General features: G+C 40.9%; 1 protein-coding gene across 6 annotated transcripts in view; it reads left to right on the forward strand.

Moving 5' to 3' along the window:
• Positions 1 to 25,729, forward strand: part of adgrb1 (adhesion G protein-coupled receptor B1) — a 576,464-nt gene that overhangs the window by 218,560 nt on the left and 332,175 nt on the right. For 5 of the 6 annotated variants that reach the window (XM_033019939.1, XM_033019941.1, XM_033019942.1 and 2 more), the window contains exons 5-8: positions 1,091 to 1,255; positions 9,845 to 10,009; positions 16,417 to 16,581; positions 18,619 to 18,783. In XM_033019939.1, the coding sequence (XP_032875830.1) occupies positions 1,091 to 1,255; positions 9,845 to 10,009; positions 16,417 to 16,581; positions 18,619 to 18,783 (660 nt within the window). The remainder of the gene's footprint in view (positions 1 to 1,090; positions 1,256 to 9,844; positions 10,010 to 16,416; positions 16,582 to 18,618; positions 18,784 to 25,729) is intronic. The other variant, XM_033019944.1, reaches the window with a different exon arrangement.

The raw sequence follows: 25,729 nt of genomic DNA on the forward strand, positions 1-25,729 counted from the left end.
TTCTGTTTTTCTATGGAATCAGGAATGATTTACTGATATTAAAAAATCCTCACTTGAAATCACATGAAATATATGTCAAGATAAACCACAAATTAGCTCAGCGCTGAGGAGCATCTGTTCTATGCACTGGACATCAAATTGCGTAATTCAAAGGTTGACCCATAAACTGGAGCTGTGTGCTGCTGCACTGTTAAGCTATTCCTACATATTCTATTATTATTCATTGATGGCAATTGCCATCCTGCCGAATGTCTCAAGACTTGCTTGAACTCAAGATGCTAGTTTTAGAATCCAAGTAACATGCCTTATTCTAGGCAGTCTTCTATACACAGCTCAAAGGATAAGATTTTACAACCAAGCTGAGTCACCAGCATTAGAACTCAACTAAACATTTGATTTTAATATAACATTTGAATTGCACATGACTAGAATGAATCTGAATCATTTAAATTAGACAGCTTGCCACTGTTATATTACTTGGAGAGAGATTAGAACACCATTGGCATTTTACCATCTAATGATCTTTGTACATCAAAAAATTGAATAGATATAAACATCACTGTCGCACCTATTTATTTATTTCTACTTTGACTGAAACGTTAGATATTTGAAATGTGGCTGCATAAACATCTTTAGAGTTCCACTTTCAGTCTGTAATAGTTCAGACAAACTAAGGCAAATTTTAAAACACACTTTTCAAAGACATTCTTCTTTTGAGCAAATGATCGACATTCTTTCAACTGGAATTCCATATCGACCTGCAACTTTGTCTAAATAATCCCCACACTAGATGCAATTGTCCTACTCTGACCAGCATGTGACCAGCAGCACATTTCATTTTGCCTTCTCTTATCTGTTTTCTGCAATCCTGCAGTTCTCTTACTTTGCTTTCCATCATTCTTGCTCAATTCCCCTTAATCCTCATTTGCTTTGCCCTTTAGCTTTGTGTGCAGTTCTTTTAAAATCACTTGATCGGCTTTTTATAATAAACTGTTTAATATCATTCATTATGACCAGCAAATAATAACAAGAAGGCTGCACAGCAACAAAGCCATAACTGAGTAACCATCAAATGAATCTTCTTTTTCAGGCGACGCTGCAGCAGAGGAATGGTCCGCCTGGACTGTCTGTTCTTCGACTTGTGGGCAGGGTACACAGACCCGGATGAGATCCTGTGTATCATCTCCATATGGCACCTCGTGCAGTGGACCTCTGCGAGAAATGAGACTATGCAACAATTCAGCAGTGTGTCCAGGTTTGCTTAAACTAATGGAGACACTTGTTGTTGCTGTGCATCGCCTTCACCAATTGATCTTCTCAATTTTATCCAGTACCTGTGATCTATCAAAGTATTTGACCTTGATAGCACTGGGAAATCGTACTGCGTTGTATCAAAGAACCAAAGTCAAGAATGACATTGGTTTGATGCAATGTTTATATCCATTATAACTGCCCCAGCAGTGTGTACCAATCCCAAGATCAACAACAAGGTAACGGTATGACAATTCCATGTGCCACATCCTTCTTTCTACTATGAATACAGGATTGAAACAGGATTGCTTTGTTTAAAACTTTTAACAGAGGTCAGAAGAGATTTTCACTCCTTTAGGCTTGGACTTCATTCTGGATCCAGACTTCAAAGGAAAGTATTCTCATAAATTCCCAGATTTTACGTGATTTAGCATGATCATAGTTCCTGATCTTCAGCATTCATGGTACATATTTCATTTTGTTCTGAAGCAATGTCACCCATCATTTAAGGAATAATGAATTACCTTCCTTATTTATGTGGTGTTCTTTAAAGGTAATATGACTTTTATGCACCTCAGATTATATAATGGTAGAAGAGAATGGTACATATTCTGTTCAATGATGTTGTAGATGACAGAATTATGTAAAATCCACTTACATTCTTTATCCGAATGTGATGAAGGTTGTCCATTGTCAACTAAAAACAGCAGTTTGATTCTATTATGTGAGAAGCAAGTTTGGAAGACTGCACGTATTAAAACACCTTTTAACAGTAGAATTGTCTTTCAATTACACAAATATTTCCTTTAACCAATGTCCAATGATGGTAGTATTGGAGAATGTTTTTGTGTAACAGACTTTGAAATGTACCAGTGACAAGTGTACAATGGCAGAAAAACTCTTGAGCCATTATTTTTAACCAGTTCTTGGGATTGAGAATGGACTGCAAGAAGAACATTTGGCTATTCCACATGCTATCACCCAGTTTATATCTCTGATGATTTTTCTTGACATTCAAATCATTAGAAGTGCAGCTGCCAGTTTGATTTTGTTTCTACTTTGTTATCTTACAGAATCGATATCTAAAGACAGTACATACATATTTAATGGATTACCATATTTTGGTTCTATTATAGTTTCCTCCCACACTCCAAAGATGAACGGATGTGTAGGTTAATTGGCTTAGGTAAAATTGTTTCTAGTGTGTAGGATAGTGTTAGTGTACGGGATGATTGCTGGTCGGAGCGGACTCATTAGGCCGAAGAGCCTGTTTCTGCACTATATCTCTTGCAAAAGTCTTAAAACAAGTCCAAATAACAGCAGTGTTAAGTGTTAATACTTATCTATGATTGCTAGGTGGAGTCACCTCATAATCCCAGTGAAGGTCATTGGTTTGGATTCTACATTGAACAGTGAAATAAGTGAAAGGTTAAGGGAAAGGTGGGAGTAATTCTTATTAAATCAAGCCTGCAGGGTGGAATGGGCTTGATGAGCCATAAAGGATTTTTCAAGATTGGATTATTCGTATTCTTATTTGTGACTCCACTCTCCACATGGTGTTGAATAAACCATCTGACACTGACACATATTGGAGAATGATCATTAATTATAGACTGCTTTTCAGATGTTCTGTGGGAAGCAGAACCAGCGGTTGTAAAGTGCAGGTCTTAACGATCAGAAGTATTTGCAGGGATCAATTTAGCTGAATGACAATGCTCACTCAAGACAATGAGCTTTAATCAATAAAAAAATGGACCTGCTGTTACCTTTTCTGCACATCTATAAGTAATATATATTAGAATTATAGCATTGTCATACTTATCAATCAACTGAGATGCTCATTAGTTGCTTGAGCAATATAATGGCCCTGTTTCACGGTGCGAGTCCACCCACGAGTGATCCCGAGCTTAAAACAAATCAAACTCGTGGAAATCACGTAGAATTAACGTAGCGGGAATGTCAGAACTCGTAACACTAACGGCGGGTACTCGGGAAACTTGTTAACTCGTGAAAATCTTTCAACATGATGAAAGATTTCCACGAGTCAAATTTCCCCTTGAAGTAAAAATGTTAAACTTTTAAACTCGTTGTAAGAACGTAATAGCCCGTGAGTTTACCGTAGTGACTCGTGAGTCTACCGTGGGCACTCTTTAACTCAGCGGGACAGGCAGCATCTCTGGAGAGAAGGAATGGGAGATGGGATGACGTTTCCAAAATTCTGCTGCATCTTTGTAATGCGACTCAGAGAAAAGACGCATCCTCTACCAGGAAGTGACGGTTTCCCCTCTTCCCCTCCCCACCCCCCAGATAAAAAAGACTATGAATCCTTCAGAAAGATACTTTTAGACAGACTAAAAATAACAAAAAGGGTGAAAGGACAGACAAACTGCCACGCACGGTGCCACCCGATGAATTCATTCTATAAATTCACCCGATATATTGTAAGGAATAAATGTTCACGTGCATGAAAGAATGTAATGTGTATTGAGAATAAAATATCATTTAGAATTTAGATTGGAGATGAGGAGGAAATTTTTTAGACAGACTGTAGTGAATCTGTGAAATTCATTGCTAGACCCAGCGGTGGAGGTCAAGTCATTGGGTAACTTTAAAATGGAGATTGATAGGTTCTTGATTAGTAGGGATGTCAAAGGTTATGGGAAGAAGACTGGAGAATCGGATTGAGAGAGAAAAATAGATTAACCATGATTGAATGGTGGAGCAGACTCGATGGGCCAAATGGCCTATCTCTGCTCCTATGTTTTATGGTCTATTTAATTGAACACAAATCTAATAGAATTAAATTATTCCTATCTTAATTTGTGGTGAATCGATTTGCATTAAATTCATATATCTAACATTTAAAATTAAATTATACTTGAGTCACAGGACTTACAGTTCCACACTATTATTGTATTTTAGTTTGAATAGAAATGTGTGGAAGTTAGAAATATATACAACTTGTTTGTGATTCTCTGCTTTTTGATTAAGAAAAATAAGTGAACCAACTTCCAGTATTGGGGTAGTCAATAAAGACCAGAGATTTATATAATTTAACAAAGAAATTAAGATAATTGTTACAGAAGGTGAAATATTTTCTGAAATTCTCCACCTGAAGGAGATGTGGATTTAGATTGTAATGTGAATTCTAAATGAGAATTGGATATCCCCTTGAAAGGGAAGTGTTTGCAGAGTTAAAGAGAAAGGAGAGAAAGACTAATTGTTAGCTCATTCAAATGTGGATAATGTGCTCTCCTTCAGAACAGGAATATTTTATGGAGATTTGAACAGGTTGATGTGGATTGTGCAGGACACAGCTAGAGGGCACAGATTCATACAGAGCATCAGATGAGGGAAGTGTTTGGAAGAAATTTACAGCCCTTTACAATGTGGTGATATAATCATTGAATTAGGAAGGAGGTTCATTCGTAAAGATTCCGTTTCTTCTTCTAGCCTGCTAATGGTAGTACTTTAATTAATCATGTAGCACTACTCAAGAATTGTCTCCCCCAATTTGCAATGCTGAAATCAAGACTAAGCTAAATACATGGGTGAACTTTTGTATTTAATGCTATGAGCACAAATTGAAGCTGAAAAGTTATCTCTTTGAAAAGCAGATTGATAGGAATGGAATTACTACAGACTGACATGAGCTCAATGGGGTATGATGGTTCCTTTGCTTAAGTTTTGAAGAGATATCGGCAAGGGCTATTTTATTCATGGAGATATGTAAAATCCACTTTGAATAGTAAAGGTGTATTGATAGACTAGGTTGTTTGATTACTTCAGAGGAATCAGCATATTGAAACAAATATCTTTTAGTCAAGTCGCATATGGGTCTCCTCAGGACCAAATTGTAGGGCTGAATATCTTTAAATGTCATTATTTTTCCTTGCATCTTATATGTACTTTAAAATTATGTGTAGCTTAGGCAACTTTTAAAGAAAGATCTCTTCTGTAGAATCAAAGATGATCAATGTATAAAGCTTAGTCCTTGATACCTCCTGTATCAAAATAATATGGTTCCACTGGACAACTGCAATCGGCATTAGGGTTGGAAGAGGTATCTTTGAATAGAAACGGTGGACTATCAGCAGGCCTGATTTAAAACATCTTTCACCACATAATTTGTATATCAGTCAAGGCACTGCAAACTGCAGTTCCTCGTTGCCAGGCTAAATACATTGTGTCCAATATGGTTTGCAAGGACATACTCTCTGATTTGATAATGTCTGAGCAGTAAAGGTGGTAACAGTCTAGTGCTGGCCAAGCAATTGCCATTTGGTATGGGAATTGGAGAATAAATGCTCTCCTTCTGATAATCCCACAGGAAACTACTGAATCTTTAAAGAGCTAACAAAGCATAAATAGAGGGCAAATGGAGAGGTGACTGGCCAGCACAGTCAGCTCTTGTTTTGAGTTCAATTGAGTAATACCATTGGACTTGGCCACCTGACTTTATTTGTTAAATAAGCCCCTAAGGATGATGTGCTTTTCCAATGAGGGACAAAGGGTCTCACTTCCTGTTGCAGAATAAAAATGAACCCGTAAATTGTTATTTTGTAGCAGTTGAACAAAACAGCCTGGGCCTTAGCCCAAGTACTTTGCCTAAGCCCTTTGAACCAAGACCCAAGTTGAAAGGATTGAAATCATGCATTCAAATCATGAGGATAACTAAGGGCCTCCATTTGCTCCAAGAGTACTTGTTTGGCTTTGGTTTTTCTACACTGCACAATCTGTTTAGTACAAAAAGAGCCGAGCCAAGAAAAGATAGGTTGAACTGAACTTTTGGTTTGGATTAGGGTTGGATTACTTTAAATGTCATGGATTTGTATATTTTCCTTATACAAGTCTTGCAATATTAAAGAATGAAACAGCTTCTAATTTTACTAAGGCACAAAGCTGATGGATGCTCACTCACAGATTGTGTTCTGAAGTTTAAGCTTAAGGAATACAATCACATTTTTGATACAGCACAGATGAAGTGCCCTTCTTCTGAGCCATGAGATTTCAGAAGAAGTCTTATGGCTCTCATAAACACAGATTGTGTGCTGTAGCCTGTGCGTAAACTACTAGAGAACACTGGTTGACAATTAACATTAAATAAAGTTGGTGATTGTAAACCTTTACTGTTATGAAGTTCCTCTGATTAGTAAGCATTTTTTCCTGCAGTCAATTCATTATAACTTATAACTGTATGAGCTGCGTATGTTTTCTGCATTGCCTTGATCTTTGAAGAATGGTAATATCGCAAAGGACGTTGATTCACAAAAAGTACATGATTGAATTCTCTTGAAACATTTGATAACACCCCAAAGGCATTTTGACCTGACATTTTGACATTTGACTTTTTTGGCCAAGTAATGGTCAGATAAATGTAAGGTGGTGCATTTTGGTAAGACAAACCAGGGCAGGATTGGATTACACATTAAATTTTAGGGCCCTGTGATTGCAGGTCCATAGTTCTTTGAAACGGGCGACAATGGTAGTCAGCACGGTGAGGAAGGCATTTGGCATGCTTACCAGGTCATTGAGTACAGGCTTTGGGACATCGTGTTGCAGCTGTATAAAAGGTTGGTAAGGCCACATTTGGAATACTGTGCAAAAGTCTGGTCACCCTGCTCCAGGAAGCATTTCATTAAACTTGAAAGGGAGCACAACGGGAGTTGAGTATAGGAGCAAAGAGGTCCTTCTGCAGTTGTACAGGGCCCTAGTGAGGCCACACCTGGAGTATTGTGTGCAGTTTTCGTCTCCCTATTTGGGGAAGGACATTCTTGCTATTGAGGGAGTGCAGCGTAGGTTCACCAGGTTAATTCCCGAGATGGCGGGACTGTCATATGTGATAGAATAGACCGGCTGGGCTTGTATACTCTGAAATTTAGAAGGATGAGAGGAGATCTTATTGAAACAAATAAGATTATTAAGGGTATGGACACGCTAGAGGCAGGAAACATGTTCCGATGTTGGGGGAGCCAGAAGCAGGGGTCACAGTTTAAGAATAAGGGGTAAGCCATTTAGAACGCAGATGAGGAAAAACCTTTTCACGCATAGACTTGTTTGTCTGTGGAATTCTCTGCCTCAGAGGGTGGTGGAGGCTGGCTGTCTGGATGCTTTCAAGTGAGAGCTAGATCGGGCTCTTAAAGATAGCGGAGTCAAGGTTAATGGGGAAAAAGCAGGAACAGGGTACTGATTGGGGATGTTCAGCCATGATCACATTGAATGGTGGTGCTGGCTCAAAGGGCCGTATGACCTACTGTTGCACCTATTGTCTATTGTCTTATAGAGATCAATAAAATCACACTGATCACAGATAAAATGAATAGGCATAGCTTATTGCCAATGTAGGGGAATCTAAAACTAGAAGGCATAGATTTAAGTTGAGAGTGGACATTTTTTTAAAGAGATCTGAGGGGCAAGCTTTTCATTTAGAGGGTGTCCATATATGGAACGAAGTGCCAGGGGAAGTCGAAAAAGGAGGCACAATTATCACATTTAAAAGACAGTTGGACAGGTATATGAACAGGAGCGGTTTGGAGAGAAGTGGTCCAGTAGAGCGCAAATGGGACTAGCTCGGTTAAGTTACTCAGTTGACATTATTGAGTTGGACCGTATAGTTGTGGTATAGGTCTATAACCTATGAAAAGTATTTTTCTGATAATGATGAGTAGTAGAAAAAGTAGATTCAGGAATTAAAATATAAATAAAAACATCCTGAAATTTCAATCCTGAAACAAAGCCTGGAGACTTAGCAGAGCTGCCAATATTTAACCCATGGTTAACTGCTGAGAAAAACAAATTGTATTGCATGCCATCACTCTAGGGAGCATATGGAGATCTGTATTGCAACATGATTAAAAAAAAACGGCATGGAAGCACTCATGGAGCCAGGGATAAATATTGCAATTGTGATCTCTTTGTTACAGCATTTGGTGCTCTTCCAGCAGTTGAGAGAGCTCTGCATTTGCCTTGTGCAGCTCTGCATTTGGATATGAAAACTGTAAAAATAGTTAAGACATGGCTCGTAGACTGTTACTGTTTCAATCACAGCTAGGCTGGCTAGTGACAGGCTTTCTTTCAAGCCATACCACGTAATTGACTGAAATGCTATCAAAGATCCTTTCCACATTCAGATCGATCAAACCTTTGCAAAAATTCTTTATTTCACTGGCTTTGTTGTCCAAACCCAAACCTTAGGTTTCGGAACAATCCACCAATCTTTCATAAAAAGAGGTATATACAGCTTTTGTTCTTAGATGTAGTCAGATACTGATGCAACCTCTATCTATTGGTGAATAGATTTAGAATCTATTTGCGGTTTGTATAAGTTCAACCTTGTACTTAAATTAACTAATTGAAGCACACTCTGAACTCAAGCCCATTTTATTATTTCTGAAATATATCAGCCTTGGTTCAATTTTCCTCTCCTTGCCAAAAGTGGAGTTTACAGTCCACACCAAGTCATGAGTAAATCAGACTTGGTGGCAGTTCAATGCTGTTTTGAGGGTGTTGGAACACTCTCAAATGTCTAGACTTTGGGTGAGGCATTTAATCATATCAGCATTAGCAAAACATTTGCACATAAATAAAGTCCTTATTGAAGAACTGAAAACCACTTTATAAATACCAATCCTTTCTTCCTTTCCATTCTCTGGTAAGTCCTTGCATTTTCTTGGTGATCTTCACCCAATTCATCAAAATTGAGTTGTCAGCTTGTTTGTGAGAGCTTTCATGTTGCCACATCTACATCAGTGATTTCACTTCGGGAGAAAATCGGAAGTCATGAAATGCTTTACAGTGTTATGGAGCTGTGTTGTTAGCTATCCAGCTGAAAGTTTCTTCAATCCTCCTACATGAGGCCAAGTGAAGATTGTTATTGTTTTATTTTAATATGGTGATTTAAATACATACTTAGCATGTGGATTAGTGGTTGACGATCCAAAGATCAGAAATTGGAATAATGACTTCATCTCAGTCAGGAATACCGACCTCACAAATAACTTGTTATAAGTTTCTTTGACCACGGTGATTAAATAGGTACATAGATGTGAATTAATGGTTAACCATCAGATGATTGGAAGTTGGAATAATAACTGAGTCAGGAATAACTCTCAACTAACATAAAGCAGGTTATAGTTTAAATTCATAACCTTTACATATGGAGATGAAAGACTGCAGATACTGGAATATTGAGTAAAAAACGAATTGCTGGAGGAACTCAGTGGGTTAGGCAGCATCTGCAAAGAGCAAAAGGACAGCCGACATCTTGGGTAGAGATCTTCCCTCTGGACCTCTCGATATGGCTAAGTTGGACATTTATGACTTAGTGCATGCGGCAGAATACTTGTGCTATAGGGAAGTCTATTAAATGCAAATTAAAATTTGTTTTGGTTATATGGGAGAGATGGTACAATTAGTTTTAAAACTCATTGAGTATTTTCCCTTCAGGAGTAATTTATGAAGTGTTGCTCTTTAGCCAGCTTTTGTTATGTCAATTTTTCAGGTCTATCCAATTTGCCTTAATTAACTATCTTCCACACATTCACAGATAACCAAACCATAACAAGAAATCACAACCTTTTTGTTCTGTTTTCAGTCCACGGTGTCTGGGAGGAATGGTCACCATGGAGTTTGTGCTCCTCCACATGTGGTAGGGGCCACCGAGATCGCACCCGTTCCTGTTTACAGCCTCAATTTGGAGGGAACCCTTGTGAAGGACCGGAGAAGCAAACAAAGTTCTGCAACATTGCACTCTGTCCCGGTATGTATCTTCATTTTGTTACAATTTCAGGCTTTGGCGTAATCTTTAATCAACTCATAAGTTGGGAGGTCATGTTGCTGTTGTATGTGACGTTGGTGAGACCGCATTTAAAGTATTGTGTTCAGTTCTGGGCACCATGTTATAGGAAATATGTTGTCAAGCTGAAAAGGTCACAGAGAAGATTTATAAGGATGTTGCCAAGTCTAGATTGTCTGAGCCATAGGGAGAAGCTGAGTAGGCTGGGACTCTATACCCTCGAGCGCAGGAGGATGAGGGGTGATCTTATAGAGGTATATAAAATCCTGAGAGGAATTGATCGGGTAGATGCACAGAGTCTCTTGCCCAAAGTGGGTGAATTGAGGACCAGAGGACATCGGTTTAAGGTGAAGGGGAAAAGATTTAATGGAAATCTGAGTGGTAACGGTTTCACACAAAGGGTGGTGGGAGTATGGAACAAGCTGCCAGAGGAGGTAGTTGAGGCTGGGACAATTCCAACATTTAAGAAGCAGTTGGACAGGTACATAGGTAGGACAGGTTTGGAGGGATATGGACCAAACGGTGGGACTAGTGTAGCTGGGACATGTTGGCGGGTGTGGGCAAGTTGGGCCAAAGGGCCTGTTTCCACACTGTATCACTCTACGACTCTAACTTGGGTGGCACAGCAGTAGAGTTGCTGCCTCACAGCGCCAGTGATCCGGTTCTGATCCTGTCTATGGGTGCTGTTTGTTGTATGGAGTTTGTAAATTCTCCCTGTTACCACATGGATTTTTACCGGGTGCTCCAGTTTCCTTCCACATTCTAATGACTTGCAGGTTTGTAGTTTTGGCTTCTGTAAACGTTGCCCCTAATGTGTAGTGTAGAACTAGTGGATGGGTGGCGGAGACCTGGTGGGCCTGTTTCCAATGCTGTATTTTTCTTCTCACTGAAGTAATTGGAGAACAATATTGTCGGGTGGTGGGGAGAGGTCTGAGGGGAATATTCCATCCAATCCCATGAGTTTGCTACCTATTATCTCAGATTAAAATTACTTAATAGATGTCATATACATTCAGATGCATTTTGAATTCTTCAACAAATTCTGAGCTGTTTGTTAACTAACGCTTTTCAAATATAACTGGGGAAAAACCTTCTCTCAATATTGCGTGTTCCTCTCATCAGTAACATAACATGATGCTTGTTTTAATAATGAGATGAGCTAAGCTGCCTGCTACTGGGAAAATGCTCCATAAAGCAGAATTTTAATTTGAACAAAAATAATTAGCTGGGTGAATCTCCCAAATGTCACCATCACTGAGCAGAGCAAAATCTTACAGCTATCCTGAAAGTTGTCCTGGAATCACATTATGAGTCATTATTTTATTATCACATATGCTATTTATCTTACGTCTTTGCTCCATAATTTGATGTGCTTAAATCGGAGGGTGGCGCTGTCGAGTATGGCTGCCTCGCCTGCAGCTGTTCGGCCTTTCATCCTTTTAAAAAATTTTAGTATGTCAAAACGTTTTGTTTTTAAGTTCTTTTTATGTGGGGGATGGGGGGGGGGGGGGGGGAGGGGGGAGCTGGAGACCGTTTTCTCAGTAATTTCCTGGTCGAGGATGCGTCTATACTCCGAGTCGCATCCTCACCCCCTCCTCACCCCATCTGGATTGGCGCAGCCTTTCCTGCCGGAGACCGGCCAGAGATTCAGCTTCAGCAGCGGTGCAGCACTGAGGTACCATCGCGGAGCGGACGATGCCTTACTGGGGTCGCCGTGTGGAGCTCCGGAGTGCTGGGACTGCCGACTTTAACGCCATGGAGCTGTGGTCTGCGGAGCTTCCAGCCACGGGCAGCGCTGATTTTAACAACGCGGGACCCTGTGATCTTTCACCGAGGATCGCCATGTTGGAGCTCCACCCAGCTCGTCCTGTGGACTTCGGGAGCCACGGTCTCCGGTAGGAAGCGGCCAATTCGGAATTCCAGGCCGCTGAGAGTGTTCTTCTGAAGCCGGAGTTCCACCATTCGGCGAGAGGGCCTGAACATCGGGCCAACGTTGCGGCGACTGCAGAGGCCTCTATAGGCCCTGACTACGGCTGAACATGGAGGAGTGGACTGAACTTGTTATTGCCTTCCCTCACAGTGGGATACGCTGACTCCGCTGTGTGGGGATGTTCATATTAAATTCTATTGTGTGTTGTGTTATTTTTATTTGTATGGCTGTATGACAACCCAAATCTCGCTGTATCAATTGGTACATTGACAATAAATGTAAACTTGAACATGGACTTGAACTTGAATATGCTTTAAATGCCATGCCTCACTCAGCCTACATTCTAACATTTGCCTGGAAATGTTCTTTTTTTGAAGCACTGGTACCAAATTAGGTAATCCACAAAGAAAAACTGGGGAATTGGTAAAAAAAACCCAAACTAATTAAAAAATCATGAGGTTTGTTTTAAGCCTGAATCACTCGCCTACATTTTCACTTGTGTTTTTGCCAATGACAGCTGCCTATATCATTACTGGGAAGAGAGTGAAACAAGTTTGATTGTCCATAAGTAGAAACATTGCTGCAACATAATAGGCTGCTATGGAGGCGAGGAGAAAAGTCAGGTGCTCTACTGCACACCCACGTGATGGTCTGACCCAATGGTCCCCCATCCCATGAATGAATCCAGGCCACTGAGCGTTTCAGACTAACTAAGGGGTCAGTGACGGTAATATCTCATACCGGGGTTCATATGTAGCGATATTGTGATCCTGGGGAGTAACGTTTGTGGATAATAGTGGAGTCTGGCAAAGTGACTCTGGCACAGACTGTAGGCTGGGACATTGATGTAGAAACAAGGAACTGTAGATGTTGGTTTACACAAAAGTACACAAAGTGCTGGAGTAACTCAGAGAGTCATAGACTGATACAGTGTGGAAACAGGCCCTTCGGCCCAACTTGCCCACACTGGCCAACATTGTCCCAGCTACACTAGTCCCATCTGTCCACGTTTGGTCCATATCCCTCCATTTCTTCTGGCTGATTGTAAGGGTGGTGGAAGGGAGAAAACTGGGAGAGGAGAGGTAGGACAAAGTGTGGCAAGTAATAGGTGGACTGAGGCAAGGGGTTGGGACGTAGATAGATAGTTGGAACAAAGGCCAGAGGTTAAAGCAAAAGGCATGAGGCAGATGGACTGAAGAGTTAGAAATTGTGAAGCCATTCAGATTTTGTTCTGATCTTTTACAATAGAGTGGATGATAAAGTCTGTATGAAGCCAGCAATAAGGAGATATTGAACAATTTATTTTCTTCGGTATTCACCAAGGAGAAGGATATTGAATTATGTGAGGTAAGGGAAACAAGTAGGGTAGCTATGGAAACTATGAGATTCAAAGAAGAGGAAGTACTGACACTTTTGAAAAATATGAAATCGGATAAGTCTCCATGTCCTGACAGGATATTCCCTGGGACATTGAGGGAAGTTAGTGTGGAAATAGCAGGGGCTATGACAGAAATATTTCAAATGTCATTAGAAACGGGAATGGTGCCGGAGGATTGGCGTACTGCACGTTGTTCCATTGTTTAAAAAGGGTTCTAAGAGTAAACCTAGCAATTATAGACCTGTTAGTTTGACGTCAGTGGTGGGAAAATTAATGGAAAGGATACTTAGAGATAATATATATAAGCATCTGGATAAACAGGGTCTGATTAGGAACAGTCAACATGGATTTGTGCCTGGAAGGTCATGTTTGACTAATCTTCTTGAATTTTTCGAAGAGGTTACTAGGGAAATTGATGAGGGTAAGGCAGTGGATGTTGTCTATATGGACTTCAGTAAGGCCTTTGACAAGGTTCCTCATGGAAGGTTGATTAAGAAGGTTCAATTGTTGGGTATTAATGGTGGAGTAGCAAGATGGATTCAACAGTGGCTGAATGGGAGATGCCAGAGAGTAATGGTGGATGGCTGTTTGTCAGGTTGGAGGCTGGTGATTAGTGGGGTGCCTCAGGGGTCTGTGTTGGGTCCACTGTTGTTTGTCATGTACATCAATGATCTGGATGATGGAGTGGAAAATTGGATTAGTAAGTATGCAGATCATACTAAAATAGGTGGTGTTGTGGATAATGAAGTAGATTTTCAAAGTCTACAGAGAGATTTAGGCTATTTGGAAGAGTGGGCTGAAAGATGGCAGATGGAGTTTAATGCTGATAAGTGTGAGGTGCTACATCTTGGCAGGACAAATCAAAATAGGACGTACATGGTAAATGGTAGCGAATTGAGGAATGCAGTTGAACAGAGGGATCTAGGAATAACTGGGCATAGTTCCCTGAAGGTGGAATCTCGTGTAGATATTCTGTTAAAGAAATCTTTCGGAGTCCTTGCCTTTATTTATCAGAGCATTGAGTATAGAAGTTGGGATGTAATGTTAAAATTGTACAAGGAATTGGTGAGACCAATTCTGGAGCATGGTGTACAATTTTGGTCGCCTAATTATAGGAAGGATATCAACAAAATAGAGAGAGTACAGAGGAGATTTACTAGAATGTTGCCTGGGTTTCAGCAACTAAGTTACAGAGAAAGGTTGAACAAGCTAGGTCTTTATTCTTTGGAGCGCAGAAGGTTAAGGGGGGACTTGATAGAGGTCTTTAAAATGATGAGAGGGATAGACAGAGTTGATGTGGATAAGCTTTTCCCATTGAGAGTAGGGAAGATTCAAACAAGAGGACATGACTTGAGAATTAAGGGACAGAAGTTTAGGGGTAACATTAGGGGGAACTTCTTTACTCAGAGAGTGGTAGCTGTGTGGAATGAGCTTCCAGTGGAAGTGGTGGAGGCAGGTTCGATTTTATCATTTAAAAATAAATTGGATAGGTATATGGACGGGAAAGGAATGGAGGGTTATGGTCTGAGTGCAGGTAGATGGGACTAGGGAAAAAAAAAAGTGTTCGGCACGGACTTGAAGGGCCGAGATGGCCTGTTTCCGTTCTGTGATTGTTATATGGTTATATGGTTAAGGAATAGAAATTTGCAAAAAAAAAACATTTGATTTCTGTAATTATTAATCTAAAACAAGACTGAAGAATTCTAAATGGTTTCATGATTAAACATAGAATCAAATGGTTTCATGATTAAACATGTGGTGATTTATAAATCAAACACACAGCAATTTTGATTCTCATCCTTAATGAGGTTATCTAATTCTAACAAGGATAGCAATGAAGAAATACAATCTGTTGATTGGGAGAGAGAAACTCACCTGAGTTTCCCACAGTTGGTCGTTCATCGCAAATCCAAAAACAGCAGACGCAATAAATTGCATTTAACATTGAGCTAATCAGTGGCACAGCGGTAGACCTGCTGCCTTACAACACATGAGGCCCCAGTTAGATCCTGACTACAAATGACCTGTATGGAGTTTGTACATTCTCCCTGTGACCCCGTGAATTTTCTCCGGGTTATCCTGTTTCTTTCCACACTCAAAAAAACGGCCAGGTTTGTAGATTAATTGTCTTCGGTAAAACTGTAAATTATCCCTGGTATGTAGGATAGTGTTAGTGTACGGGATGATGGTTGGTCGGCGCGGACTCGGTGGGCCGAAGGGCCAGTTTCTGCACTGTATCTCTCAAGTCTAAATTACATCTTTAACACAATTCAATGGCTCAAGCAACTTTGCAGGAATGTAATCACGAGAAAAGGGACTTGGGCCAACAAACACTACTTTAGTGTGTAAGAAGGAACTGCAGATGCGGGCTTAAACCGAAGATTGATACAAAAAGCTGGAATAACTCAGCAGGACAGGCAGCATCTCTGGAGAGAAGGAATGGGTGATGTTTCAGGTTGAGACCCTTCTTTAGAATAGATTACTTAAAGCTGAGTAAAAGTCATAGAAACATGTGATCCCTGACATACTCGATTGTTCACTAGGGGGCAAGTACAAAAATAATGCCTTAACTAATGAAATGTAACATTTTAAGGACAGTGAGAGGCCATTAGAAGTAATGAGCAAGCTGCATTAGCTCTGTGTTGAGATCAGCCTGCTGTTTTATTACAAATCCTTGTGTAGAACGTCACCAATTATTGCTTTCATGTTGAAGATGGACACAAAATGCAGGAGTAACTCAGCGGGCCAGGTAGCATCTCTGGAGAAAATGAATAGATGATGTTTCAGTTCAAGACCCTTCTTCATCTGATCCTTTTTTCCAGAGATGCTGCCTGACGTGCTGAGTTATTCCAGCTTCTATCTTTGGTGTAAACCAGCATCTGCAGTTCCTTCCTACACGTTATACATTACTTTCATGTTCCTAGCATTATAACTTCACATGCACTTTCTCTTATTACAGTTCTTCACTGTAACCCAAATCTTGCTTGAGTTAGCTTTGTTGAGTCACATTGTAATTCTAAAACATGTAATGTTGTTATCTTCCTTTGTTTTTCGTTCGATAAGTGGATGGGAACTGGAATGATTGGTCTAGCTGGAGTCAGTGTTCAACCACCTGTTCAAATGGGACACAACAGCGGACAAGGGAGTGTAATGGACCTTCCTTTGGAGGAGCTGAATGCCAGGGCTACTGGTCTGAAAATAGGCCGTGCTTTCCAAGACAGTGTCCAGGTGGGTTTCATTTGTTGACGTGTATTTTGTGTATTTTTAAATAGATAAAATAAGGGCAGCACAATGACATGGTGCTAAAATGAATATTGCTGGAAGCAATCAGTAGATCAGTAGGCATCTGTGGAAAAGAGGTAACAGTTAACAACTTAGGTCTGGGATCCTTCTGAATTCTGCAGGAATTGAACTGACAAGTTGTCCCAGACTTAAAACATAACTTCTTCCCTCTGGCTATCAAACTGTACAAATCCTCCCCATTCTGTTTTGGGGTAGACTGAGACTGACTCCCCTCACCCCCCCCACCCCTCCCCAATTTTTGCACATCCCCAATCCTTTCCACTCATCATTTTAATTTCATGTTTCATGTATTTTGTGTTTTTATGACTGTTGGCAGATCAATTTCCCTCCTGGGATAGATAAAGTTGTATCGTATCGTATAACCGTTTCTCATTCCGCAGATGCTGCCTTAATGGCTGAGTATTTCCTGTATTTTCTGTGTTTACTTCACATTTCCAGCATCTGCTATTTAAAACTTTGATTTAGGGTGATACAGGGTGATGCAGAGGTTAAGTTACCAGACTAGTCATCCAACAACCTTGACTAGCAATCCAATAGATTTAAAGAAACTGAAAATAGTCCGACAAAATCTGTTGGGAGGAAAAAGCAAAGTTCTCATTTCAGGTTGATGAGGTTCATCAGATGCTGTGAGACTTGTGAGTATAGTTCAGCATCTGCAATTTTTCATTTCTAAATAGCAATCCAGGGAATCATGTTCAAATCTAATCAATTCTGCAGCTGCAGAGTTAAAATGCAGTTAATAATCTGCCATTAGCAATGCTAGCCAGAAAACTATTGGTTTATTGTAAGACCCCATCTGGTGTCTTTCAAGAGAAGAAATCTCCAATCCTTACATGATCTATATGCAATTGTCTGTTAATCTGATTCACCCTTTTAATTAAAAGGAAACTTTAAGTGGCTTACTAAATTATCCTATTGTGCTAGTACCTCTAATAATTTTGTTAGAAATGTATTGCTTCCTCAGTTAATGCCAAACTTGCTCCTCAGCTGGAACAGTTTTTGTCTCACAGCACAAGAGACCTGGATCGATCCTGACCTTGTGCGCTGTCTTAGTGCATTTTGCGCGTTCTCCCTGTGACCACGTGGATTTCTTCTGGGTGCTCCAGATTCCTCCAATGCACCAAAGACATGTGGGTTTGTAGGTTAATTAAAAGCCTAAAATAAGCACAACTATAATCATAATCATAATAATACTTTCTTAGCCAAGTATGTTTTGCAACATACGAGGAATTTGATTTGCCATACAATCATACCAATAAAGAGCAATAAGACACCCAAATAAACTCCTTCACATTCTTCACTGTGATAGAAGGCAAAAAAAGTTCAATCTTCTTCCCTGCTTTGTACTCCCGCAGTCGGGGCACTCAAACTTTCTGTTGTCGGGGCGATCAAGCTCCCGTATCGGCGGGATCTCAGCTCCCCCGCACCGGGCGATCAGCCCCCGCTAGTCGAACCTTCGCCGACTTGGAGCTTTCCATCATCGCCCTCTACCCGAGACTGCGAGCTCCTCGATTGTGAAATTCGGAGGCTGCAGTTGGAGCATCGATCCCAGGCAAGGGATCGCAGCCTCTGATGGTAAGTCCATGGCCCTGCAGTGGAGCTCAAAGTCAGTCTCGAGCAAGGCCTCCAGCTCCATGATGTTCGGCCGCAGAGCGACCGGAGGTACGATCCGGAGGACAATCGCATCTCCGGCAAGATAAGAGATTGGAAAAAGTTTCCCCCAGCCCCCTCCCCCAACCCGCACGTAAAACAAACCAGAGAACGTTAACACATACTTTTAAAACACACTAGGCTGCCATTGCTGACTGCGCCACATATATTATCCATTGTTATTGTCTGTAAATGGCAAGTGATACAGGAATGCAGAGGACATTGAATCTCCAAGCCTCATACATTACTGATTACTTCAGATGTAGCTGGTTAACTGAAATCAATTGAAAATATTTATTCCTTGTCTGATAGTGGATGGAAAATGGCAAACATGGACTAGTTGGGAACCATGCACCAAGAGCTGCGATGGTGGAACACAGCTTCGGGTGAGGATCTGCTCTGGACCATTTTACGGAGGACTTCAGTGTGATGGACCTCAAGAGGAGTACAGATTGTGCAATGACAAAAAATGTCCAGGTAAATATGGATATGTCCTAATGCAGAATTGATGATCAAATACAGAACAAATGAGAGTTGTCAATGTGGGCAAATACTTATATACAATAAAACAAGTAATGGGAGCTACTGAGAGAATAAAGCATAGATTTAGCAAGATGGTGCTGAGATGAAAAGTAATGGCTTTCAGAAGAATGGGATACAGAACTAATTTCTTTAGTTTAAAACCTCCCAAGTAGAACTTTCAAAACTCCCTGCAAGGATATTGGTCTTCCTCCAGTTCAGATGCAATCCATCCCTCTTCAACGGGTCACCTCTGCCCCTGAAGTGCTCCCAATGGTTTAAAAATCTGAATCCCTGTCCCTTGCACCAACAATTGAGCCACACATACATCTGTCCTATTCATCCCATCACGAGAATGTGGCACCAGGAGTAATCTGGAGATTACAACTCTCAGGATCCTGTATTTTAATCTTTTGCCTTAGTCATATTTACTTCTCAGGACCACATCCGTTTTCTTACCAAAGTCATTTGTGTCGATTTGAGAATGTTCTGCAGCTATTCGAAGACATCCTGGACCCTGGCACCAGGGAGGCAACTTTTCATCCTGAAGTCTCGTTTGCTGCCACAGAATCTCCTGTCTGTGCCTCTCAGTAACGAGTCTCCAAACATGACGGCTCTGTCTGACTTTTCCCTTCCCTGCTGTGCCTCAGAGCCAGGCCTGACACCACAGACAAGACCCCTGCTGCTGCTCTCCCCTGACCAGCCATGCTCTACAACAGTATCTAATGGACAATACTTGCTGTCGAGAGGAATAGCCCCAGGATATCCCTGCACTCTCCGCATACTCCCTTTCCGTGTGGTCACCCATCTCTTTTCTGCCTGTTCCTTAGATGGGACTACTTCTCTGTAACTCCAATCTATAACAATCTCACATCTCTGGATAATCCTGAGGTCGTCCAGCTGCAGCTCGAGTTCCTTAACGGTCCGTAAGGAGCTACAGCTGAACGCACTTACAGCAGGTGTAGTCTTCAAGTGTACTGGAAACCCTCCAGACTTTCAACATCCTGCAGGAGGAGCATGCTTGTGGAGCACAATTATCAACCATGGAGCATAATTACTAGCAAGGATTTAATGACCTGCTTCTTCACTGATGATTCTATGCAACATTCTTTAGAATGAGAGTAGGGTTAGTTGTTAAAATATTTTGCCACATGGATTGATTGAGGTGAAAACCAATACTTCAAGTATGTAGTTAAGAATTGAAGCAGAGGAAGAAACAGCATTTTAAGTTTATTTGAGGTCAGGAGGATTAGTTTTGAATGTTTTTTGCAAAGGACTGACATAAATGCACAGGCACGAGAGACCTGTATTGCATTTATCCTGCGATTCTTCATCTATTCTGTAATTGTGTTTTTTTTTAAAAGAAAGCACTGAGGAAAAAGTGAGCAAGCTCGCATGGTTTATCTTAAGTTATTTTAATATTGAATCTGGCAGTGGAGAATACTTGAGAGCAGTTTACAGAAAACGCCTTTCATTTATGAGATTTGTGTTTGAAGGAGACGTGACTCGAATGAAGCTGGAGAACTCTGCATCACTAATAGAGAGCTGTGAATGGAACACAATATTGACACATTCAATAGACTGATGATTTTCAGCTCATCATGTTCTTCTAATCGTTGCTGACAGTTGCTGCTGTGAGATACAATTATCAAGTTGCTGACACTTGCACCCAAATTAACCGCAGGCCCTGTTACTTAGCAACCAGTAGAAAGTGTCTCCATGACCATTGCAGCAGTGAATGGTTGTCAAGGATTTTGTTTTTTTAATGAAACCCTTGGAAAATTGTATTAGGGATAATTACACTTTAAAAAATATATATCAAAGGCATGAAGAAAGAATTACATTTTTTGATTAAGTAAATTAAGCCATGCAAGTTTAGAAGGCTATGAATTTGGAATGGCTTCAGCTGCGCAGCACATTTGTCGTCTGTTAAATACATAAGGAGTTTCAAGGCCACATCCCTACTGTATCAAGGATGTTGAAAGGTCAAGAATAAAGGAATGAAACCAGAGTATTCACAACTTGAGCAAGCATATATATGAGCAAAAACAAACTGCCCGAAGAACTCAGTGGGTCATGCGGAATCTGTTGTGGCGACAGGCAATGTTTTGAAAATGGCGCTTGTCCATTTCTCTTCACCTATTGAGTTCCTGCAGCATTTGTTTGTTGCTCAAGATTCCAGCATCTGCAGTTTCTTGAGTCAACAGGCTCTGGGTCCCAGAAAAAGGTTGCATTTTACATTTGGTAACTCTCATCTCTTGAATTCCCAGAAAGGCATTGCCACCAATTAGTCTTGAGTGAGATGGTATTCTCCCTATTTGCGTATGTGGCAAATAAATAGGATGAAATGCCACCTTTCTCTGCTCGATACTTTGATTCCTTCCCCTAAATTTCACGCAGTCTCCCAGTTTAGAATCATTATATTTCATGTGTCCTCAGTGGTTACATTCTGCAGTGAATATGCAGAGGCATGTTCGAAAGAGCTACGTAGATGGGAAAAGGATGTAGTCTTTCTGCTGGCTGGAGAACATGCAACAAATAAAGCTTTTCACTGTACCTTGTTACATGTGACAATAAACTAAACTAACTAACAACAATAACTAAAGCAATGTGCATTTACATGGTACCTCTTGAAGAAGGTCATCACTTAGTGCTTGTATGGAACAAATTCACTATTTTGTCAGTCTCGTCAGGCACATTCAGTTTGTGTGATATAGGATCATGCTCTAATTCAGGCATAATCAAACTTCATAACATTCCATTAAGAGTTTGGTTAGTTCCAATGGATACACCGCTTTGCTTTTCTGCTTTTGATTCTGTTCCTTTTCCAATGGATTAATTCTTTCTCAACCGCACTCATGCATGGGATTAGCTGAATGTGGAAACAATATTTATTCTTTAGCAAGATGACTTTGCCAAACCAGACACGCATTACAATGTGCAAATAACCAGACTGTCAGAAAACAGGCTATCTCATCACAGGTATAGGTCATCTATTTTACAATTCCTAATATTATTTGTGCATATTATTTAAAAATGCAATGCAAATATATCCTGAATAAAATTAATGCAAATTAGAGTGCATTTAAAGCAAGATATTTAACTAGCCCTTCCTCAACCATTCTGAGCCAGACTGGTGAATGAGCTTTTATTGTTAGAAGTACCAGAACAAAAATACACGTGTATAAACTTCCATGAAATGTTAACAAAGCAAATCTTTATCTGCCATGGCCATGTGCTTCTGGATGAATTTCAACCAGACTGTCAATTAATCCAGGTAAAACCAAGCCAAATCTTCATTGTGAATGAATTCCGATCGTAACCACAAAATGGGCAAATATTTGCAATCTTTTAGTCTGTCCATTAAACCATTCACCCATACCAGTCCCTGACTAAGAAATTGGTTATGCCTCCAGAATAAAATATATCCTACTCAAAATTAATGCAGATTACCAGACGTTCAAAAATTAATCCGGATTGAGCCTGGCTTGTGAATAGGCCTTTGATGTGAAAATATTTAAAGATTTGTATGTTACTGCTACGAAATGCCAATAATTTTCTCCACATGTCCTCATTCTAGAGCAGTGGTTCTTAACCTTTTTGGCACCAGTACGTGCATAAGTGAACAAAATACTGTATGTGGCATGTACCTTTGTTAGGTTCCTAAACATGGACTCAACAAATTGAAATGTTATTTGTGTCCTCTTCATGACCCCCGGCAAAGCCCCAAATGACCCCCATAGGGGGTTACGACCCCCAGGTTAAGAACCACTGTTCTAGAGGTTAATTCCATTGCCCTTAGATTCTTGAGCTTAAAGGTATTCACGTTCACGTTGAGTCAGTGCTCAGCGATTGATCAACCTTAGGTCTTAGGCTTGCTTTACTGTTGAATAAATCACAGGTCTTTATATGCAACTGTCAAATTGATCATTTTCTGGGTATCCCTTTTGGAGAGGGACAAGTTAAAAATGCATCAGATTCTACATGGAGCAACTTTAATAAACACTGTAATAGTGTGCTGGGCAGAGAGTCAGGTGTTGTTTACCTTGTGATCTTCGCTCTAAAGCATTTCTCACTCTTCTCTTTAATCATATTTCACCCTAGCACACTGAGGTCTGTTCTGGTAATGATTTTATTACACTGTTTGCCTGCACTGATTTGTGGGAAATATTACATTCTGGCTAATGTTAATTTGCACAGAAATACACACACAGAAAGCAAAATGGACAGTTTTCAGTACAGGTGCTCCTCAATTTAGAATGGGGTTACCTATCGTAAATCGAAAATATCGAAAATATCGTAAGTCAAAAATGTTCAGCCAGTCGCTTCAACAGCCTGCGCAAAAGTTTGTGCAATCGCTTCAACAGCCTGCACAAACACTTCCTCCACGCGCTGCGGCTCGCTGCCATTGTCCAGCATCACGAAAGAGTATTGCACCGCATATCGCTAACCTGGGAAAAGATCAAAATTCTAAATTTGAAGTACGGTTTCTACTGAATATGTATCCCTTTTGCACCGTCGAAATATCATAAGTCGAGGAGCATCTGTATAATCATTCTGAGTGTATTAAGGTTGGGTCCTCAAGGCCCATGCTTTTTCTTAAAACAAAGTGAACTGTCATACCTCCATCCCTTTCTCTTCTCAATACCCAGATAGTGGTAGAGCCCTTTCAATATTCTAATCTTTGCATTTTCTCATAAATACAGATTTGAATAGAATTTCTTCTACAAAGTATCACATTGAACATGTTACAGGATATATATGCATATGCATCCATACACACATGCATAACATGCTGTCAGAGGAGGTAGTTGAGGCAGTTACTACAACAACATTCAAAAGACATTTGGACAGGTACAAGGATAGAAAATGTTTAGAGCAAAATGGGCTAAATCTGGGCAGGTGGGCCTCATATAGATAGGACATCTTTGTCGGGGTGGGAGATTGCAACCTTCACGTGGTCCGCCCTGTTTCGACGAATACAATCAACCTGGCGTGCACAATCAAATAAGATCAAATAGCACAATTTGTCCTGCAACTTTAGGCTGTGCATGCCATACGCAAGAAGAATACATCTTTGTCGGCATGAACAAGTTGGGCTGAAATTCCTGTTTTCATGCTGTATGACTGTGATTCTATTTGCAAAATTTATTGAAGTATTTGTTGTGAATTTGTATGTGGTCATTTGGGGGCGCTTCAGTCGGTGGGGGCGCTGCAAGCCGGCACCCCTGTCAGCAGCGTGTCCGTTTTTATCTACTTTTTTTGTTTTTCTAGTATGTTTTTTTAATGTATGTTTTTAATGTTTCTTTGTGTGTTTTGTGTGGGGGGTGGGGTGGGGGGATAATGGGGAAACCGCTTCGGTCGCCTCCTCCACGGAGAGGCGGCTTTTTCCAGGTCGCCTCCCCCATGGCCTAACATTGATGATCGGTGCGGCCTTTCCCGGAGACGCGCCTGGGGCTTCAGCAGCGGGCGCAGCGTGGACTCTCAGCGCGGAGCGGGCGAGCCCTCACTGGGGCTCGCCGGAGGGGAGCGCTCCGTTTCGCTGGCCCGCAGCAGCCTGAAGCCGTGGTCTGCAGAGCTCCAGCTGGCGCGGCATCCGCAGGACCCGGGAGAAGAAGAAGCTACCACCGCCGGCCCGCAGCCTACTTCTACCGCGGGCGCAGCGGCGACTTACCATCAGGAGCGGGGTCCCTCGTCGGGGACCCCTGGAGGGGATCTTCGACCGCCGGCCCTGTGGTCTTCCGTGCTTCTGGCTGCGGCGCAGCGGGAACTTTCAATCTCCGACCGCCAACCTGAAGCTGCGGTCTCAGGTGGGGCAGGCACCGATTCAGGACTTACCTTGACTTCTACTTATCTGGGCTCCCGCAGCGGTGGCTGCGGAGGGTTGAAGTCCCGACCACGGGGGAAAATGGAGGAGGACTGGCCAAATTTTGTGCCTTCCATCAAAGTGATGAATGCTATGGTGGATGTTTGTGTTAAATTTTTATTGTTTTTTTGTGTGTTCTTTTTCATTGTACCGCTGCTGGCAAATTAATTTCACTTGCACTTTATGTGCAAGTGACGAATAAAAATGATTGTATTGTATTGCTGTTATGAGCAAATTGAAAGTATATGTTGCATACAAGTATTTGATGATTTTAATGTGCTCGCTCGCGAATTCAATGATAGATCTAAATATTCATGTGTGTGGTGGTTATTCTTAATTTGCTTTGTGTTAATCTCAATGCCCTTGATGAGTCCCCATTTGAGCCCATCATTGCTACCTGTTCAAACTATTTTCTTAGCCATGGCTTTAAACAGTGACTTTTCACCATGAACCAAGAAAGGAGAGTGAAATAACATTCTGTCATCAAAGAACAAGAAAATAAGAAATATATGAGAAGTAGCAGGCTACCTGAACTCTCGAGACAGCTCTGCCATCCAGCAAGATCAAGGCTGAACTTTTACATCAATGCGATATGTGATGCAATGCCTGCTATTCCTAGAACTCTGGACAGCCTCAGTGCAGAACAGCTCATCAATTTTGGTCATGCATCTTTGTCCTCAGGAGTGGAGAATAGTCACATTTTGTAGCTTTCTGAGTGATATAATTACTTATCCTAAGTAGCCCAACATTTAAACTAAATCCACGTCTCTTACTTCAAGATGTGTTTGACAGAACTGGAAGATAGCTGACCTGACAAGTTAAGTTTGATTCTTTCCCACAGATGCTGTCTGACCATCTGAGTATTTTAAGAATTTTCAGGTTTTTTTCTGATTTCAGAAAACTGCATTGACCCAGCATAGTTTTGTGCATTTCCAAGTGACATGTTAAAATGTCAGATGTAAGCGATAACAAATTCTAGTATTTTCACCAATTGGCCTACAGTTATAGAATTGTAGTGTCATGCAGTGCGGAAACAGC

Source organism: Amblyraja radiata, chromosome 4, assembly GCF_010909765.2.
Source record: "Amblyraja radiata isolate CabotCenter1 chromosome 4, sAmbRad1.1.pri, whole genome shotgun sequence".
Taxonomy (NCBI): Eukaryota; Metazoa; Chordata; class Chondrichthyes; order Rajiformes; family Rajidae; genus Amblyraja; species Amblyraja radiata.